At 37.8% G+C, this 12,050-nt stretch overlaps 1 protein-coding gene across 3 annotated transcripts in view; it reads right to left on the bottom strand.

Annotated features, from left to right (window-relative positions):
• Window positions 1–1,053: 1,053 nt before the first annotated feature.
• The window catches only part of DPH6 (diphthamine biosynthesis 6), a 349,028-nt gene continuing 338,031 nt past the window's right edge, over window positions 1,054–12,050 (bottom strand). The window contains exon 15 of one of the 3 annotated variants that reach the window (XM_075927014.2): window positions 1,054–1,593. In XM_075927014.2, the coding sequence (XP_075783129.1) occupies window positions 1,478–1,593 (116 nt within the window). In that variant the 3' untranslated portion in view covers window positions 1,054–1,477. The remainder of the gene's footprint in view (window positions 1,594–12,050) is intronic. The other 2 variants (XM_075927013.2, XM_075927012.2) reach the window with 2 other exon arrangements.

A 12,050-nucleotide genomic window follows, 5' to 3' on the forward strand; every position in this document is an offset into this window, starting at 1 on the left:
GATTTTATTTTCTTAAAAAAAGATGATATTCCAAGTGGAAAATTAGGGAGGGAATTCATGAATGTGTAGCATAGAGATAAGAACATCACGCTTTCCCCAACACGTTGCTTAAGAATGGGCTTTCTCTACAGTGCCTTGGAGACTCAAATTAAATCAAGAAGGCTATCTATATTGACCCTTAAACACCCTGAGGGTGAAATTCTAGCCCCATTGAATTCAAGGGAGGTATTGCCATTAACTTCAGAGAGAGTGGGATTTCACCCTTAGGGTATGTCTAGACTGCATCCCTCTGTCAGCAGAGGGATACAGATTAGGCAGGTTGACATTGCAAATGAGGCAGGGATTTAAATATTCTGTGCCTAATTTGCATAAAAATGGCTGCCGGTTTTGCCAACTCAGCACTTTGTCAGCAAAAAGCAGCAGTCTAGAGGGGAGTCTGTCGAGAAAAAAAGCCTTTTTCGTCAGATCCCTTATGCCTCCTGCAAGGAGGTTTACAGGATCTGTCAAAAAAGGCTTTTTTTCTTGACAGTTCCCCCTCTAGACTGCCTCTTTTTGCTGACAAAGTGCTGAGTCGGCAAAACCGGCAGCCATTTTTATGCAAATTAGGCACAGGATATTTAAATCCCTGCCTCATTTGCAATGTCGACCTGCCTAATCTGTGTCCCTCTGCTGACAGAGGGATGCAGTCTAGACATACCGTTAGAGTCTGGTCCCACTTCAGCAAAGACAGAAGCAAAGCTCCCATCAACTTTAGAAGGAGCTGGTTCAGGCCCTTAGGGAATACCAGTAGTTCTATAATAAGAATGATGCAATGGAGAGAAAGCACAACAATACTCTGTACTGTCTCTGGAAAACAGGAAGCACTTGCTGTGTTCTTTGAGGTCAAAGAGAATTTGAGTAAGATATGTGTAAAAACAGAAATTGTGACCCATATTATTCAAATTGATTAACGTGCATTATGACTACTCAGGTGAGTAACTGTTCACCAGCACTTGGAAGGGGATGTGTGTCACAATCTGACCAGGAGTAAGGCCCTCATGATCTGGTGTGGAGTCAGTGTATCCAGTGAAAAATTAAGTTAAGAAATCTCCAAGGCTGTATTGGAGCTAATGTACGGATCCTCAAAACAACAGCTGTAAATGACAACTGGTCTAGCAAGCCTGGGACTTAGGATTCCAGAATCATTGCCATCTCTTGTGAGCTGTGGTTGTTATTAGATGCCAGAAAACACTTTAGATCAGAGAAAAAACAGGACAGAATTTTGAAACACAATCTTTATTTTTCATCCAAAGGCAGAATGCGTCATTTGCCATCAGGCACTATCCATAGAAATATTAACACTTTAAGACATGTTTTGCCCAAATCAAGCTACATGCACCTTGATGTTCAATGAAAATATTAAACTTTATCAACTCTCCTCTTCACTCTCATCTAGGTGGAATACATGCATTGATACCAACTGATCACTTAGGAATGACTAACTCAGCCAGCATGCTATATGAATAACTTCCTTTTCAGGTAAATCCATGACAGGTACCAAAATCAGAGCTGGTGTCTTCTCGCCCAATTGTTCTTCTAGGTAGTATTGCAGTCCTAAAACAGGAACAAAATGCATGATGAATACCTTCTGGTTATGTTTTAGTTATTAAACAAATACATTCTATACTGTAAGAAGTGTGTCTTGTCGTAAAAATGACTTACACATATATTTAAACAAATCACCAGTTCTGGGATTCTGAACATCATATGATAACTAGCAAAGGTAACAGAAGTACTCAGCACATTACCGAGATTTAATTTACCCTTACCTAATTTGTGACTTAGGGTGTGATATGTGTGTTTGCAAGTCACATTTAAATTAACAGAAATACTATATATCTTCACTGCTATCTGGTCACAGAAATGTAACACATTACACTAGATACTTTGCATCTCCTTATGGACCTGTTCTATAAAATGAAATGGGATAAAGCTTTTAGGAGTCCAGAGAAGAGCAAAAGTTTGATTAGGAGTCCAGAGTTAATGTCTTATGAAAATATTACAACTAAACAAACAGACGCTGAAAACTATGAGGGGCTGTGACAACTCTCTACAAAAGCGTAAAGGGTACAAATACCACGGAGGGCATGGAATTCATGTGATGCATAGAGTGTCTCATTAGAAAGCTAATGGAATGGAAAAAAGGAATGGCAAATTTAGGCAGAATATTAAAAACATCACATATAACCTTGCTAACAAAGTCACATAGCACTTTTGAAACTTGTGCAGAAAAATGCTAAAAATTATACTGAAGGGACTGATCCTAGGCTGCCGGGTTTAAATTTTAATAGGCCTTTTCTGTTTTTAACTTTTGACATTATACTGACACTTGGGCTATGTCTAGACTGCAGGCTTTTTTCAGAAGAAGCTTTTCCGAAAGAGATCTTCTGAAAAAACTTCAGAAAGAGAGCATCCACACTGCAAAAGTGCATCGAAAAAGTGATCTGCTTTTTCAGATAGTGTCCACACTAAATGGACGCTATCTCACATGTAAGCTGTGATTACTATGGCTGGAGTGGCCACCAGGGCACCTGTGCTTTTCCCTCTTTCCTCTTCTTGCGAAAGAACTCCCTCTCCCCGGTCCACACATGCCTTTTTCCAAAAAAGCTCTTTTGGGAAAACGCTTTTTCCTCATAGAAAGAGATTTAACTATGTCGGAAAACCCCTCAGTTCTTTCAATTTTTTTTTTTGAAAAAACGTGATTGCAGTGTGGACGTAATTAAAGGTTTTTTGGAAAAAATGCTGTTTTTATGAAAAAAAAATCTGTAGTGAAGACACACCCTTGATAACATTAAAAATTCTTGGCTAGACAAACCGTGTAAAGAGGGCAGAACTTAAACGTTTTTTCTCCCCCACTCCCACTGAATGTGAGGCTGTGAATACATAGTTCAATCAAAGTGTTAACATGGTTAACATGTAGTTGGTGGAATTTTGGCCCAACCAAAGTCAATAGGAATGTTGCCACTGATTTCAGTGGGTTCAGATTTCACATACTGTTTTTACCGAACATCAACAGAAGGAATACATCTATATGTCTTTTAACAGGGATGTTACCATATAAATGTGGCAACTAGAAAAACAGACTAGCCCACTAAAATGCTGCTGAATTATTTTGCATTGTAAATTGTTGATATTAGAGATGAATATTGACAGAGGTGAACTTTAGATCAATATTCAAGGCAGGGTTAAAGGACTTTATGTTCTATGTAATAAGCAACTCAATCTATGTATCACCGCGATTCAGTAGTTCACCGGATTAAGGGTCAGTTACCATTTCTATTCTGGACTCTGATTTTGGGTGACTTCATAGATATACTGACTCAAAAGACATTGGGTCAAAGAATTCAGAAAATTGTTAGCTCAGTGATAAAAAGACAATTTAAATTATATTTTAATACAGGTTTTTTGGGTCTATATTTGGCTTTTAGAAACTACCCTCTTCTTTCACTTTAAGTTCTCATGGGCTTGTAGCCAAGGACTACCACCAGAATAAACATGGGTATTGTTTTCAAATAGGATATTTGGCAAGGAGGTGATCTGATAGTAAACTCAACTCTTTTTGTACACGATGGTTACCCAAAATATCTACTTTGGAAAACTCGCTAATAAGCTCCGAGTCAAAAAATGACACATTTTCAAAAGATTACCTTTCTTCTTGTTGGTGCAAATTGCAAAATACAGTTTTAACTTTCAGTTGAATTATGGATGAAAATCTGGTACTTGCACCTCCTGCTGTTTTATTACAGGTGAAAAACAGGTAGTTAGGTAGGCAAGGATTCTGTTTTGGATTTGCAGCTCATTTTGTGAGTCTAAAAATGCAAGAGTAAAAATCTGCAGGTACCAAGTTCACTGGCCAATATGGGAGGATAGTCCTCATGACATCTAAAGGTAAAAATGTAAGCCAAAGTGTGGGGGAGACAAGCACTGCAATATTAGTGAAATTGGATCAGTTAAGTGGCCATAGCTGATTCATTTAAGAATACAAAGGCTACATCTTTTATCTCTTATAAATAAAAAATTGACTCTCTAAGTAAGTCCTTTCTTCTACTAATTGAACTATTTTTAATTATGCCGCACTAATAAAAAACAAATCCTTAAGGTTTCCAGAAAACTATGCTTTTAGATAAATAGCAACTCTAGTCAGCAGCATTCATATTTTATATTAAGCAATTCTTTGCTTAAATGACTAAGATTTCAAGCATCTTTTTATCAATGCTCTATGCTGAACCAATTGTTCACTCATGTCATTCCTGTAAATATTTTTCTTAGAAACAAAAACGAATAAAACAATATATAAAATCAAGTTCAATGGAGAATTTAGGGATTCATTTCAAACATCAATAAACAAGCATTTATCAAAGAGCTACATATAGCATTTTCAGTTGTGTGTAACTCCTCCCATTTCTAGTTGGTATTACCCCCACACAGATGATAGCCTAACTCTGTGGGTGCCCTCCACTCCCATCATGTACAACAAGGGCCCCAGACTGCCACCAGGAATTTTCCTACTTAAATCAGAGACAGCTGAGAGACATATGAAGAAACAAAAGCAAACCAACTCAAGCTATTTGTTCTTACTGTCCTTCTGGTAAAAACAGGAGAGAATTCAGATCAATAGTGCAGTGACCTTTCACACTGACCTAACACCCTATATATGTCACCATGGCACTTTCTAACATTATAAGCTATGGCTTTAAAGGTGGCCTTCATGCTAAACAGCTCCATGAGTGCCAAAGCATCCTTTTATGGAATCATTCTAAACCTTTACAAAAATAGTCTTTACACCTGTGCTTAATTTAGATCCTTAGATCCTCTTCTGCAGTCCTTACTGGTATGAGCTGAAGCCAGTGAGACTGCTCATGTGAGCAATGCTTGCAAAAGTAGCGCCATTATCCTGATACTTTCAGTGGCAAACACTCTCCAGCAGTTCGTAATGGGCCAGAACTAATCTGATTAAAATCCTGCCTTGAAACGGAGAATGGTAGCAGAAAGAAAGTGTGTGTCTCACCCAGATCATAAAAATATATTTGATGCTACAGCTACACTCTTCTCTCACTTGGTAACCAAAAAGATATTGTTTCTTCACTTAGTTCAGGTCTTTAAATCCCTGAGCTAATAAAGCTCCATTGCTTCAGCTGTGCAGATTTGACACGAAGCATGTACTTCAAGAAGAAGCCTCACAGGGGATCAGATTCCTAACAGTTGACTAAGAGTTCCAGTCCCACAAGATGTGCCCCTGGTGTGCAGGGCACTTAACCCTTCGACCAGTACCAACATGACTATTCACAAATTATTGATGTCCCTAAATCCCTGGCAGATTGCAGACAGTTCTCGTCTCCCTTGAAGCTGAAGCATATGGCCACTAATGGGATGGATTAAAAAAAATACATACACACATTGCCACATGAATGTAAAGCCACAGAAATGGTAGAAGGTGATTGAACTGGACTGAACACTGTTAAATACATGATTAGCCTCTTGTTATGGATCATTTCCATTGATCTATATCTGGTTTCACAGTACAGTTTAATTAAAGCTGTCTGGAACAAGCCTGTTCCCTAAATGATCAGGCAGTGCAATGAAAAGCTGAAACACGAGGAAGCTTGAGGCTTTTTAAAAAAAGATCCAACTAGCTGTCGTTGTGGCTAACAATAGTGGCAGGGAAGGAAAATACATTTAAGAAAAATTAACTGTTTTTTTTAATCAGACTTACGTGCCAGAGAAATCAATTAGCTTTTCCAAGGCTGTTCTTATCATAATATAATGTGTTTTGAGTAAATGCAGAATTTTAAAAAAAAGCATACAACCTACGGTACTTGTTTCATTCGGAGTAAAATCCTCTTGCTTGCAATAAGCACTAAGCCTATTAAATAAAAACCATCTTGATAGAAAAATATGCTGAAAAAATAAAAATGAAATAAAAAGAAACTATTCCCAAAGAATGATCTGCGGTGATTTTCTCTGACAAGGTTCTAATTTTTTAAGGAAAAATTAGGACATTTTATACACTTTAGTATTTAGATTTTCATTAGCTCCTTTTTTCTCTCTTTTTCTTCTCTTTCCTAATGATATTTTAAAGAACCGGCTGGATATTCCCTTTGTAAAGTATATGAACCAGATTTTCAAAACTACTAAGATCCAGACAGCTGGGGGCAGATTTTCATAAGAGTTCTGCTCCCATTTTAGTACCTAAGCAAAATGACCAGATTTTCAAAAGTACTAATACATTACTATACATTCTTATATTTTTATTTCAGACTTTTAAAGTTAGGATCATAAGATTCTACAATCAAGAATATTAAAAACAAATACTAGGAGAAAAGAGAATTTAACAATTACTAAACGTAATAAAATATGATAGGAGCACAGGTCTGGGTGCCAGTTACTCCTGATTTCTTATCCTGGTTATAAAACCAATTATCCTTGGTCCTTGTGCAAGTCAGAAGGTCTCTTTGTCTGTTTCTCATCTGTAACATGACACTAATGCTGATTTACCTACCTCTCATGGGAGTTCAGGGGTTAATTACCATTTGTAAAGCATCAGATATGTCTCAATAATTAAACCTATAATTTTACATCATTCAAATGTCTTTATGTATTTTAGTATGTACATTTGGCACTCATCAAAGGGGCATGTTTGGCAGAGTCAAGGTATCTGGGTGCTGTGTAAGCTTCTTCATACAGTACTACTAACACGCTTTAGTGCTGAACTTCAGCCACCGTAGTGTGGTGTTCACTGCCTGAGGTTTTCCTCTGGATCAGAGGCTACCAGTCATGTGAATTGTTAAGTGGTTTTCTGTTGTGGACATTTGTTACACATATCACAAGGAATTAGGGTGAGGCTGCAAGCCATACTACTTCAGGAAGTAAAAGCATCACTCCACTTGCCACCTAAACTAAAAGTCTATGTTGTGAAGATTTCACAAGTTACTTCAAAATTGCTATCATGCTTTTCTGCGTTGACATTTTATACACGAGCTCTCTTCTTGAATTTTATATCCAAAACATTTATATGCTGTTAAACAGAAAGTTAATGATAACATTTGGACATAAGAATAAGAAAAAATAAAAAGCCCAGGTCTATTTACAAAAATGTACATGCAACAAGTAAAGCTACAACTGCAGATACACGTTCTGTGTTTGTTTGTGGAAACAGAACTATAATAGTATATATAGCGGGTCAGATGCCAAAATAGCCATTTAGAGATGCATCTGTCTGTTCCCATGAGTGCAAATGAGAAGACTTTAATATTGTGCCTTTGAAAAATTGTCTCACCATATTTTTATTTATTTCTTGTGTCTGGACCCATCCAGCTTGTGGGGATTCTTGCTGTTACAAAGTTTTCCTATCAAACCTATGTCATTTAGAACAAATATATCTTACGGTAGATGAGAATAAACTTTGGCCAGGAAGGATGAAATTCTCAGAGTTGTTGCAGCAGTATTTCAAATTGTTCATATTTCCAAAGGATTTCCTTTATTTCTGTTTCTATGACACCGATCTTGATGAGGCCACAATTGTTACTGTACCCTTTGGGCACTACCAAAATGCATATAATTATTGTTATATGGGAACATAAAGGCTTTATGAAGAGAAGGGGAGATGGCAGAGAGAGTCAAATGACTCTCCGTCCTCCAAAATATTCACTGAATAGCTAAGGGTTCCATCCTCCCTACTCTGCGTGAGCTCCATTTCCATTCACAGAACAGTGGGATGGGACAAGGACCAACATCAGAAGACCTCAGTACCTCTCCCCCCCATCTCTGAAGGACAAAAGATGGCCACTCCCCTGCCAGTCTGACCAACTTTCTTTCCCTTCTGTAGAGAGCGGGTGGGAGGGAAAGGGACATGCTCAAAGATGTGGCAGGTGTGAACATTTATAAGAATCTTGTTTTCCTACAGCTGAGTCACTTGGCTGAGAAAGTGGGATTTTTTTTTGTAGCTAATAAATTTTTCAGCATCTTAAAGAAACTGAATAGAAAAAAGAAGAGGTTATTTTTAGAGCTGGTTCAATTGTGGGCCTGTCAGCTTTGGCAATGCATCTCTTTTATCCGGCCGCTAAGTTAATTTGTTTTGGGTTTTTTTTAGAGTAAAGTTTGCTTAAAGACCAGTTTTAGAGACGTTACTCACCGGGGGTGTTAATTAGTGCTTTGCAGACTCCGCAGGGTTTGGTTTATGATCATTTTCACTTATTCTACCCTGTAATTCAAGTCAGAAGGGATGGGAGAACAGAACCCCATTCCGTTCATTTGAAGCTTTGATTATGACTAACTCAAACCTATGAGAGAATCTCTTGTCCATCCCTTCTCTTTTGGGGCCCTTGCTCTGTCTCTTTTCCAGACACGATTAGTAATAGCACTTATGTAGAGCTGTACAATTTCCATGTGATGCACTAAGGTATACCCTAAGAGCATCCTTGTGAGTTAGGTAAGATATCTGATGATGTTTTCGGGGCAGTGGTCCCTATCCATAGATTTAAAAAAGGCTGCCATATAGAAGCTTCTCTACTTTTGTATTTTTTGTGTTATAAGAGAAGGCCACTGCTTCTCCTTTTAGAAGTTAAGTGAGTCAGGATTGACATCAGCCCACCCTCCAGGGCAGGAGGGGAAGGAAACACTTTTCCTTCCTATTTCTATTCTTTGCCACATTACACATAAGACCACACAGAAGTCCATGAAGTTTTGTGCGATAGCTGAGGAACTTCACTTAGACACCATGCTTACTTACCCTCATGGGATGCACAGAAGCAGAAATGTTGAAAGACCATTCAATGCCAAGAAGAGAGGAATAATAAGATGGTAAAGTATATGTATGAAACTTATAAGTGAAAGCATAATATCAAGAAAAACATCCTGACAATGATCTATCAATATGACAATGATATATCAGGCTGTGGGATAATGCACACGTTTGGAATATTGGCATAGAAGGGTACAGCTTGCTCAGGAAGGACAGGCAGGGAAAAAGGGAGGACGTGTTGCCTTGTATATTAAAAATAAATACACTTGGACTGACGAGGAGATGGACATAGGAGACAGATTTGTTGAGAGTATCTTAAGTTAAAAGGGGTAAAAAACAAGGGTGATGTCATGCAAGGAATCTACTACAGACCACCAACCCTGGCAGACAGGGTGGATGAGGCTTTTTTTTTTTAAACAACTAACAAAATCATCCAAAGTGCAGGATTTGATGGTGATGGGGGATTTCAACTACCCAGAAATATGTTGGGAAACTAACACAGCTGGGCACAGATTATCTAAGAAGTTCTTGGACTGCATTGGATACAATTTTTTATTTCAGAAAGTTGAGAAAGCTAATAAGGGGAAGCTGTTCTTGATTTCATTTTAACAAATAGGGAGGAACTGTGTGAAAATTTGAAAGAGGAAAGAAGCTTGGGAGAAATGGATTCATGAAATCATGATTCTAAGAAATGGTAGAAGGGAGAACAGCAAAATAGAGGTAATAGATTTCAGGAAGGCAGATTTTAGTAAACTGAGAGAGCTGGCAGGAGACTGGACTTGATGACTTCTCGAGGTCCCTTCCAGTTCTATGATTCTATGTGAAGGAGGAAACTGAGTCCCATGGGACATTTAAAAAGAGAGTTGGCAAAGTGCTAACTGATATACTGTATAGAACATTCCTTCATTAGTGGAGAGTTATACTAGCTGACCTAACAGGTCTTTTTTATCTCTAATTCCTATGATAGGCTGGCTTGAGAAAGGGAATGAGATTGGCTGTGGAAGAAGCTTGACTGGCGCTTCATGAATTCCCCTGCTGTATTCCTCTCCCCAAATACATGGACAGTGTCAAACCTCAAATGCAAGCCTGACTTTAGGTTTGACAGAAATGTTTCACAAAGCTCTGATATCAATTTGCCAGATGCACCTACAGTGTTGCAGGAGTAAGAAAATCCATCAAGATAATAAGCAAAATGACATACTTTTTATATGGATATTTTTTAACAATTGTAATTAGAATCTCAAATAACATTCTTAAGAAATTTATGCCCCATGTAGCTCTCTCTGGCTATATATATAAAATCAACTTCCATAATACACAGAGCCAGTCAAATTAGATATTTTATCATGCACATCAATGACAGGTCATAGAAAGAAATGTGACTCTTTTAAAGATTAACAAATGCTTGCCAAGCTCCCCTGCTTGTTAGTTAAGGCTATTTTTTATTAGACAAAATTAAGTTCTATCTTTCATAATCATTTTTTTAAAGCTGCTGCCAGTATTTTAGAAAATAGCACAGCAACAGCATGTAACACTCTTTGCCGGTATTCTTCAATGTTCCATATTTAGCACTGTCCTACATAAAGGTACTGTAGATAATCAGCCTACACAAAATGTTCACTACTGTTTAAAATGTCATTAACCTTCCATATGAAATAACGAAACACTTAATCCCTCCCAATAGTCACAGGGAAGGCTAAATAATATCCAGGAGAAAGGAGAAACCAAACTTTAGAGTCTATGAGTGCTGAAGGAGATCCTGATCTGAAAAGTAAAATTTTCCATTTTTCCTAGCATAACCAAGTGCAGAGATCAAAACCCTATTTTCTTTGTATACCATCTTCCAGTAGCCTCAATACCTATATGAGGATCTCTCTCTTTAAGGGAAATATGGTTACTGTGCTTCTAAGTTGGTTCAGTCCCTGAGGAACAAAGAGCATAATGCTACCAAGTTGGGATGAGTTATGAATAGAGGCAGATTATTTCAGACATTGATGACTGTAAGGAACTATTTTTCAGTGGGCATCTAAAAAATCACTTGCCATATTTGCAGCTGTTGTTTGCTCACACAGAAACTCAATGTGCCTGTGTAGAAGGAACAAGCTGTACAACTCACTATTAGTTGACACACACAACTACCTGTCTCATGTTGACATGCAGATTTTTCTGTATGGAAATGAACGAGCATGCAAATACTGGGGACATATTTTTTTAGCCTCAAGTTGAAAATGTGACCCCCAAATTATCAAAAAAATTAGCACACATGCAGTGATGACAACACTTGCTTTTTCACCTCTAAGTTACAGATGCTTACCACTGCCCTGAATCAGAGCACGGAATGACCCTGAAATTACCCAGCACAGATTTGCAAAATCTGGGACAATTGCTAGCTATGCCCTTTTAGGTAAGTGTTGGAAAACATTGGTGGAACATTATGTGGGAAGCTTTGTGTGTGCCTGCTGGTAAATCAAGGACTCCTATCTCCAGAACTGTCAATCTGGCACCTATCACAAGTGTTAAATGCGCTTATATTTTTTAAAAGAAGCTGTCATGAGAAATATTGAAGCAAACATGTCCCTCAGTGGTTACACATGGACTCAGCTGTAGCAGTGTTTGTTAAGTGCTTTGACATCCCAGGATGATAAGCTCTGTATAAATTCAACATTTGTTGGTTTGTTCATCCACTTAGCTCTCTAAAATCTGTAATCTTCGGAAACATCAGACTTGAGACAATGTTATCTAAATTGGACTAGAGATTCATGTGCAACTCGCACATGCATGGCTTTGACGTAGACTTTGGCCTACAAACAACAGAAAAAGCACTTGAAAAATATTTAGTGGGTCAGCAATTAACTCTTTTTGATTGCTTCAGAGAGGGCCATATATGACAAGGTGCATGAAATACACTTTTTATTCTTCAAATTAAAAGATACTAATGTAAAATAATACTGAAAGAGCAATACTTTTTAGTTATTATCCCAGAGTCTCATGTACTATGTATTAGAGCTACACTGATTTACACCAGCAGGTGAGCGGGTTTGTTATATATAATTCCTTTTATATACAGTGCCACGTGCAAGCTACTGACATTATTTCAAGATGTTTACTGTTCTGAAGATTTAAACCAATCTACTGCACTAGAATTGAGTAGAAAATGGCAAAACAAAACAACCCCCTCCACAAAAAAAACCCACCCTACATGAAAAATGTTAAATATATGATTAGGTCATTGTAGGTCATTTCTATTGATCCAGCTCCAACTTCACAGCAC

This window comes from Pelodiscus sinensis, chromosome 5 (genome assembly GCF_052426305.1).
Source record: "Pelodiscus sinensis isolate ZL-2025 chromosome 5, ASM5242630v1, whole genome shotgun sequence".
NCBI classification, from domain to species: domain Eukaryota; kingdom Metazoa; phylum Chordata; order Testudines; family Trionychidae; genus Pelodiscus; species Pelodiscus sinensis.